At 41.7% G+C, this 9,648-nt stretch overlaps 1 protein-coding gene across 10 annotated transcripts in view; it reads right to left on the minus strand.

Annotated features, from left to right (window-relative positions):
• LOC102678731 (inner centromere protein-like) overlaps positions 1–9,648 on the minus strand; it is a 148,650-nt gene that overhangs the window by 88,360 nt on the left and 50,642 nt on the right. For 2 of the 10 annotated variants that reach the window (XM_006622385.2, XM_006622382.2), the window contains exon 1: positions 7,185–7,674. The exons of 7 other annotated variants lie outside the window; for them this stretch is intronic. In XM_006622385.2, coding sequence (XP_006622448.2) covers positions 7,185–7,386 — 202 coding nt within the window. In that variant the 5' untranslated portion in view covers positions 7,387–7,674. Of the gene's footprint in view, positions 1–7,184; positions 7,676–9,648 lie in introns of those variants that run through there. One more of the 10 variants, XM_031513602.1, reaches the window with a different exon arrangement.

A 9,648-nucleotide genomic window follows, 5' to 3' on the forward strand; every position in this document is an offset into this window, starting at 1 on the left:
TTCCTTCCTTCGTTCAACGCTTCACGCGTCCAAATTCCATCTCGATGATATTAAAGAGGAAAAAAAAAAAAAAAATATATATATAACTAAAAATAGACATCGACAAATAACTTTTTATTTCGTTACAGTTCGATCGTCAAATCAAATCGCGTTCGAACTCGATGTTATATAAAACGTGGGAAACGAGGCGAAAATAAAAGCGTTGGATGCGACGCGTAATTTCGAATGATTAAGAGGCACGTCGATCTCCCCGCGAAAATTCGTGGCGGATCGATCATTTCGGTACCGCGCCTTGTTAGCCCCGACAAAGATCGCGTACACGTAACGCGAGATTGTATAACGAGATAGGCGTTCAAGGATACCGAAACGAATTCATCGTTCGATCACGTGGCCCGTCATTAGGGCACACGCACGTTTCCGGTTCGAGAGATCGACGTTTCGAGCTGAGACACAGGCGGCATCGATTCGTTCAACAGGGGCGTGGTTAAACCGCTGGATACGTTCATTAACATCGTTAGTCACGGAATTTCGATTCGCGCTGTTATCGTTTTGACCCTTATGCGCTTTAATTGCGGGAAAAACTGGTCGAAAGTATGAAGAGGAATTTGCTTCGAACGATGCGCGCGGTTCGTTACGTTTCATTTTTACGATAGTTAAAAATTTGACGAGGATTGTTTTATATATATATATATTTCTCTCTTTCTCTCTTTCTCTCTCACTCTCACAGTAGATACTCACGTGCAACTTTCGAGCTGTCGTGGCAAAGTTAGAACGATCGGAAAGGATACTCACCTGAAAATAAAAGAAAAGCGATTGGTTATACGTGCAAGTTGAAGTTATTTGCAATTAAAAGATTGTAAGAATGTGTATAATTGCGAGGCGATGTTGTGCGATGGTTTAATAAAATTTATTGAGACGAATTTCAATTGAAATTTGATCCACGTCTTAATTATCGAAATAGATTGAACAAGCGTGACGCGAACGATTTTCCTCGAGTCCGTTGGCCGTATCATCGGATATGCAAATACCACCCAGTAAGGAGCGTAGAGTGAGGTCTGGCGAAGGGGTCAAAGGAGTCTGACGTGCCTACTCGCCTAATGGATCTATTACTTAGCGTGACATAGCCTCGGGATTATGACATGCCGATAGGAAAGAGCGTTAAAGCATTGGTAACGCAAACGCGACAAAATCCGCGCCTCTCGAGCCTCTCTAACGATAAAATAATTTCCCTTTCTCGTGTCTCTTGAAAATTGGCAACTACTCCGACCACTCGTCCGTATCGTAAATCCGTGCTCTCATCCTCCAGCCTTTGCATAATATTTTGAAGATCAAGATACCCAAGGTCATAAATCAATCTTAATAAAGTAGACGTCGATCGATTTTCAATATTAAGTGGAATAATGGAAATGCAGTTGTCACAGCTTTCGTAATTCCTAGTCGCAGGAAATATATTTTTAAAATCGGTCGTTTTATCGGATTGGATACACTCCGGCGAGGAATAAAACTCTTCGCCAGACCATCTCCTAATTATTTTGAGAGATACGGATATCTGGGTCACCGCCGCAATTTTGCTTCGTCGTTCGGTTAAATCGAGATCACGGAATTACGCGAAATATCGTGGTCCCCGATCTAATGCTCGCGGAGACGTTCCATAATCAATTATGCATCGAAACGGAGCATCATCGCGGATGCTATCGATCGGGTGTCGACGAAGGTGACAAGGATTACTCGTTGGGTTGCACGAGAATCGCGAGGTGTCGTTCGGTATCGAGCGTTTTCGCGTGGAAATCAGCCGTGAAAAAGTGGTATCGAAGGTCGAGCCTTTCGTGTTCTTCCCTGTCATCGCCGCCCACGACGATAACGCCTCGCGCGTTTCGCTCGAAATTAATTCGATTAACGCCTGTGTCGTTGTAAAACTCTAGAATGCGCTACGGATGAAATCCATCGGACCATGAATAGAAGGAGAAAGAAAAAAAAAAGAAGGGAATCATTTAAAGGAAGAAAATTATTGATCGGTTCGAAGCGTTACTAACTCGACGTGACGCGAAACGTGATAGCTTAACGAGCATAATCTTACCTAACCGGTTAATTATTGTACGATTGATCGGATTAACAACGATCAATCGGATGGGATAAACGATAAAGGACACGGAAAATGAACGCGTGCACGGTTAGTAAATCGTGGCCTGTTACTACCGAGCTTCAAGGTAAGGTCGCGTCTTTAATTAACACGACCGCGGCTTAAAAATAATTAATGCGATTCAATCTGGGCGACAACAAGTTCTTTTCTATCCGTCTTTTTTCCCTTCATCGCGCGTATCGCGATTCTAGGTGTTATGGAATCAACGTTGTGTAAATACGCGATGGTAACGTGGCGATCACAGATAACACGAAGACTTCGAGAGAGAGAAAGAGAGAGGGGAAAGAAAAAGATCGATAATCGCAACGACTCGAGAATCTTCGAGAAATCGTGCGACGATTTATCGGTTCAGCGAACCGTGATCGAGGACTGAATTAACGGGTACAATGAGAATGAGCTAACGAACGATATTCGTGTTTCATTCGAGATTAACTCTTTGGCGAAGTTTCGTGAGAGAAATCACAGTGGTAAGTAGTAGAAACCTGGCTTAACCAGACTACGAGGACATTAGTCGCATTTGAGATTCGAGGGAAGTTCGTGATGAAAATTCACGACGCTTCACTACGTTAATTGCGTTTCTCGAATTCGGTGCCAAAGTCTTAACGTGCCCATATAATTTTTTAACATCTTGGAGAGAAAGAATTTTTCTCAGTCAGGTGTGCATTTCAATGTGCGTTTGAATTTAAAAAAAGAAAATTTTTAATTTCAAAATTTCTGTTATCGCGAACGTAACGTTGACGACGGTAATGGCAAACACCGTTAAAAGAAGTGGAAGATAACACAGACTAGCAATACGGATAATCTCATCGTTTGCTTGTAGTTGATAAATGCAACGATTTTATTTTTCAGAATTAAAGATAAATCTTTACGATCGATTATTCCAATCGTATGTTATGTTCCGCGTGAACAAAGTACAATTATTTGTTACCACCGACCTCATCCCTTCCTCGCGCTTTGTACAATTGTTAAAAAAATACTATTACCTCGAACAATCTAATAGAATAATCTAACGAATAAAAATTATATTAGCTTATCATTAAAATTGTATAAAACTTTAACCGATTTATCGAGAGATAAAAACTTATTCCAAGAACTTGTCAATTTTAATATCTAAAAGTATCGATCCATAATATGTAGCTAAATATATATAAAATTAAAATAGTTTGTGAAAATTATCCGAGCGTAAAATTCAAAATAAATTTTGTTAAAAATATATATATATATATATATATATATATAGAAAGAGAGAGAAAAAGAATTATAAAATCAATTCACTATTAATCGCTAATCTTCCTCCCCCAAAATTTCCTTTCCGAGAAAAGCTCGCGTCCGATCAATTAACCAAATGTAGAACGAAATGCTGAATCAAAATAATCAAACGAAATGCTTCGAGTCATCATCCACGAAAGAAGCGTTTCAAATTGAACGAGCAGAAGCGGCGATCTTTATCAAGCGGGACGGATAGGAGGAAGATGGCCGAAGCATCTGGTAAGCGCGAGGCCGACTCGTTGAAAAATGCGATTACGACGGCGTGACCGCGCCCGAACTATGGAAAACAATATATATCTCCACACTTTGGTTCGTGCCTTTGTGCCTCTGTGCACGGTTAACTTCGTTTCACGTTTCTGCAGCGTGGCTAATAACGCGCCTTTGTTAATCATTATCGCGTTCCCACGTCGACCAACGATCGGCGAGGCCTCGACAATTCCGCGACGACAGCGTAATAACGGAAAACGTTATTACGATTACGCATCACCCGGTTTAATATCTGCACAGCTGTTCGGATGGAATTGCGAATATAATTCTCGTTCGTTCACGTCCGAAACGAGAAACGCCCTCCCGGATTTTCATCCGCGATCCATCGGCTGGCGAGAATCGTGGAAACGAGGGGATATGATAATTTGACAAAGCGTGGCGCAACATCGGAGGACACAATGGCTTAGAAATTGGATAAACGTTCGGTATTTTCGAGAAATTACGCTCGAATGTAAGTACAGAGTGGATTGCTTAACGCGGCTATCTCAATTATTTTTATTCCTCGAGTCGAGCGATGAGAATTCTCTTTGTTGCGAATGATGCGATCTCGAAATTTTTTTTAAAAAGATAATGCTTTTATTGCCGTGACTAACAAGGGAAAAGAATTACGAGGTTGGATGTGGAAAAAAAAAAAAAAGAGAAAAGAAAAAAGAAAAGAAAGGGAAAAAATAGCTTTAAAAATTAATTAAAAACAAAAATAAAATGTCATCGTAAAAGATAATTTAATTATGTGATAAATATCGGATAATAAATGAAAGTAATAAATTAAATGATTAGACGGTCGACCCTGTATAGAAACTATTTGGCTACAATTTCTGGCAGAACGTGTGTTGGAAAGGCGTGCTCCAAACCGCGTCATAGCCCAACGGTTTATTTACAATCGGAAAAAGATGAAAAAAAGTTGTCGGTTCGTTTCCACCTTTCTCGCGTTATATAAGGAAAAGAACGTTGCACGGCCACATTATATGTAATCAAGCAGACTTACGTATATCCACAGGCATATAGCCGTGGAATTGAGCGCATTCGACAGTCTCGAAATATGCACGTATCGCAATTAATTTCTACGAAATGCGCAGAAAAAACGCGCGAACACGTTCAAGCGATTTTTTTTCACGTTTTTTTTCGTTTTTTCTTTTTTTTCTTTTTTTTCTTCCTATATAACGATCCATCGAATTTCGATGAATTTCGATGGAACGTGGAAAATTACGCCAGATTGCGCGGAACCGACTTTCGCAACGGTGTTTCATGCGAATTCTCGACACTGACATCGTTGGCTGGGAACGAAAAATGAAAATAATTCGAGAGTGTGTCATTGATGAAAAAGCAGTGGAGCAAGATTGAAAGTCTCGACAGAGAAGGCGAAAAATAGAGAAATATTAATGGTCGCAATCTCGCTCGAAAATTACGCGCCTACCTTTTTTATCGTTCCATCTGTCGACACGTAGCAGACATAAAAGTGGTAACTATAATAATTAGCAAAAAGTAAAAGATTAGAACCGTTGTCCAAACGCCACGCGCTATTAAGAAACGCGACGCGGAATTTGTTGTTTCTATAGAGGACAGAAACGTAAACAGAGATTACCGGCTGTCTGGTTAAATTGCGAGTTTCTAGACCACGGTTGGAATAACAGCTACCTATGCGATGAACGCCATTAAAAACGGGGAAAAGATCGTCCTAGTACGATAAGTGATCTAACTGTACCAACGAAAAAATGATACAATGGTTGACGACACCGCGAAGTCTAATCTGTCCTCAACGATGCAATGAAAAAAAGAAGTGGAGTGTTTATAGCGGCGGTATAATTATCTATCCCCGAGCAAGCGTGGATAGTAACATCGTGAACAAATGTTGGAACGAAAACTATAATAGGCAGGACAGGATCAACGATGAATACAAATGATAATATTCTAACGAGAAGCACCAGTAGTGACATGTTAATTTTTTATGAGCACGTTAGCTATCCTAACGTATTAAAAACGAGCGAGTCGATTGTCTGCTTCTATTCTACGAGCGATAATTACGTTTTCAAAAGTAAAATAATTATCGAAAAATAAGTAAATAGTTTTTACAGAATACGTATCTGTATAATTAATGTTTATGTTAAACGTAAAAGTTATGAAAAATACACGCGCGATACAAAGTTTATCGAACGGACCAGATTTAGAAGATCACAAAACGAAATGAAACGCGAGATTTGTCGTACGGGTACCGCTTTTATGGACCAATAACGCGCACCCTTGTTTTTCAAACCCTTGTCGTCGTCGCGAGGGCAAGGATTTTCATTTTCGAGCACCCATTCCCTTTCTCTATGCCCTTTTGTTTCGCTGTGATCGAAACGAGAGACGGAAAAACTGAGAGAGACTTTCGTGTGACGCGAATTGCCTGACATTTTCATCGAATCTAGACGATCCCCGGTTTTATTGGATTTTTTTCTTTTTTTTTTTGAAAAGCAATGGAGTCTCGAAACGATGTCAAACGATTCTACGATTCGTGATCAGAAAGGTCGAGAATTTGTAACTTTAATGGAGTTTATAGCTCGTTTATCATTCGAGGAAATACACGTGTAACGTGTTCGTTAAAAAGCGAAATAAAAACTATTATATTAAACTGCGATACATCTTGAATCGATATCAGGATCTTCATCAAAATAACGAAGCGGCTTTCCAACTACTGCTTACTTTCATTAAGCGAAAGAGGAATCGATCGAAAAAGCTTTTCTTATTCGTGACAGCTGGCTGACGAGGTCGTGGTAAGAAGTTGAATTGGAAATTATGACCTAAGATGGATGCGATTTAATGAGATTTCGATGCAGGAGCAAGCTCAATAATTCATTATACCATTAACTAAAACTTAACAGTGATCGTCTCGATCGCGAAGGAATGAACCGGTAAGATTTGGATGAAGGATCGCGAGCCATGATACAAGAATATTATAGAGCTTTAAAGATTTATGGTCAGTGCACGAACAACGGTATGTTTATAGTAAGAATGAATTCTCTACGTTTTATCTTTACGTCCGGAGTAAAATGTTTAAAAATTGCAAACGTGCAATTAGAAACACACGAAACTCATATTCTATATACGTTCCAATAAAGCCATTTTTATAATTTAAAACGCGTTCTCCATTCGGACAGAAACAAGTAACTAAGACAAACGTATCTTGATTACGAGATCGTTAAAACGGTCTTATTAAACGATCCATTGAGCCGAGAACAAAAGATTCTCCATTAATATTTGAAACGCCGAATAATTTATAGGAAGGAATGAAATCGTTTGACCAAGCACGACCTACGTGCTTACCATATCACATCCACATTTCAACCATAAACGCGCCAATTCGTTCAACCTTTAAAAGAAGCGAGAGAAACTAGATAAACGGCCAATCCCATCGAACCGGAATCTTCCCTTCCCCCCCTTTGGTTTTCACATAGATAGAAAAACCGCATGGTGACCACCGCATGCGTTCCATCATCCCCAGACAATGACCCGGTACAAAGTAGCGACTCACATAGCCAGACGTTGCCGCGGGGCGCGGTGTGGAGCAGGTTCAGGTGCAAGTTGAAGTCGAGACCGGCCAGATCCTGTCTCAAGTGGGTGCTGTCCATGATCAGTGCTCTTTCGGGTAGAAGGAAGAGGTGGTCGCTCCCTTCGGCGGGCCCCAGGGTTCGCGGGACACCGAGCCCAAGAGGCCCAGAACGGGCTGTCAACATTCTATCCTCACGATCGCCGAAAATCGCGTTGTCGCGCGATGGCGCATTATCCGACCCGATCCCCGACACGCTGACCGCCGCCGCTTCCTCGCGCTCGTGACCGATCGACCACCACCCCTCCAACACCCCCTCGATTACTGTTCTTCGACCTTTCCACTCGCGTTTTACTTAATACGCGAGCTTCTTGCGTTCTCCGCGTGTGTCGATGCGGGGGGGGGGGGGGAAACAATGGCCGAGACCGATGGCCTAACCACAAACACGTATAGTCTTTGAATAGTTAACTAACGAGTACAGTTCGCGAAGCTATTATGAATTCACGTATTCGTAACGAATCACTGGTAAGGTGATTTCAATTCTGGTGATCACTGGCAGCAGGGTTCACTGACATAAATATTTACACGTAGAAACTAAGAATTGGTCGCGAGGAGACGACAATCCCCGAAATAAGAAAGCCGCGCGAAATACGCTTATTCGAGCAACCCTCTCTTCCTCGCGGCGCCCCTCTTCTCTTTCATCGCGTCCGGCGCGAGTTGCTTCGCGGTCCAATTAATCCGGCTCTAATTACCAGCCACTTTTGTTGATCGTTAACTAGGAATCGTCTAGGCTCGCGTAACGGAGAATCCTTCCCGAAATCTTTTTCTCTCTCGGCGAATAATCAGCAACCAGTGTTACGCTCGTTTGCCCTTTGGCTCCTTTTGCTCCACCAATCTTCTTTCACTCGGTCTGTTTGTTTATCCTCGCCGATATATCACCGTGTCGCGATTGATCGAACGCATCGTACACGCTCGACGAGTATATCTTTGATCACGGGGACCGGAGTACGGTCTTGCGTCTCGGTCGGTCAGTCAACCCTAAGTGAGGAGTGAGGAGACGCGAGGGACGCCTGGATCAGTCCACGCGGGTTGGTACGAATTGACCGTATGGATGAGTGGTCTCGTTAAATTCGTTTAAAGGCGGGGTGCTTCGTTAAGAAGCTCCGAGATAGCTGGGAACGTGCCTCGATCGCGACAACGTTCTCTCTTGAATGTAATTTCAGACGATTTCAAAGTTAGCGTAGCACTATGCTCGAGATGAGACGTAAATCAAACCATGTATGTCGTCTTCTCTTTATATCGATCGTGTTTGCCAACAGAAACGTCCCCAAGCACAATAATCTCGTTTGTATATACGAATCTTTGATCGCCCACAGCAAATAATTGAACGCACTGCACACTTTCGATGTGGTTCGTTTGATTAACACGTGCCCTCTCTGGAGAAATCGCGATTAGATACCGAAAAAACGAACAACCGAATCGGATAGACAATTGATTTAAGCGGGGAGCAAACGAACCGTATTCGATCGGTGATCGTACATCAGGAATGTAAACACAATGAAGAAACGTAAGACGTGACTGGCTGTCAAAGCAGACAGAAGTGACTCGTGACGACACACGGATATCGAGCGTAACACGATCCTTTGCGCGTGGCGGTCAGCATTCGACTGAATGACGCTGCGATGCGGCGCGCTTGCGAGTCCTGCCGAGGGATGTCGGAAATTGCCGAACACGCGAACGTACGATTCGGCCGGTAGACACAGGGATTTTTCGTTTCGTTCGGGGTCGAGATTAAAAAAGCATCGGAAGACACATAGTGCGTCTAATCTATATATTTCATCGACATTCACACTTATATGTCTGAATATAATTTCTCGAATTTAATAAAAAAATAAAATTGCGACTCTACATCGGAAAATTGACATCGAACGGATAAATGTTCATATTGGAACGGATGGAATATGAGAAACGAAATACACGTCCGTTTCATACGAACAGGAAAAATAAAATTGAGTGCTCAAAATCCAGCTCAACGAGATCGTTGAACTGGAAGATTTGAAAAAAAAAAAATTCTCGCTAATTCCCGCCTGGTTTCTGGCGTCGAACGACAAGTTCTGATAACTGATGGATTTTCTACGCGTAAATGTCCTCCTCTGCCTACGATTTGTTTGCCTCGATAGTACAATCGCGCGCTGTATACTCTCCGTTATAAAAGGAGTTCTATTCATCGCCATTTCTGTCTTCCCTTGTGCCCCATAAACTAAATAAAAGCTTAAAAGCTTTTTAACGCTTTGTTTTAAACATGAGAATTCATTCTTGTTTAAAATTCCAAGATTTTTAAGTCTTTCCGATTGTTAAACACGCATAATTTTATTTCCTCGAGCGATTGTCCAATTTAACAGTATACGCTCGAAGGATTTAACAGGATCGTAAAAAAAAAAAAAAAAAA

This window comes from Apis dorsata, unplaced genomic scaffold, assembly GCF_000469605.1.
Source record: "Apis dorsata unplaced genomic scaffold, Apis dorsata 1.3 scaffold_683, whole genome shotgun sequence".
NCBI lineage: Eukaryota > Metazoa > Arthropoda > Insecta > Hymenoptera > Apidae > Apis > Apis dorsata.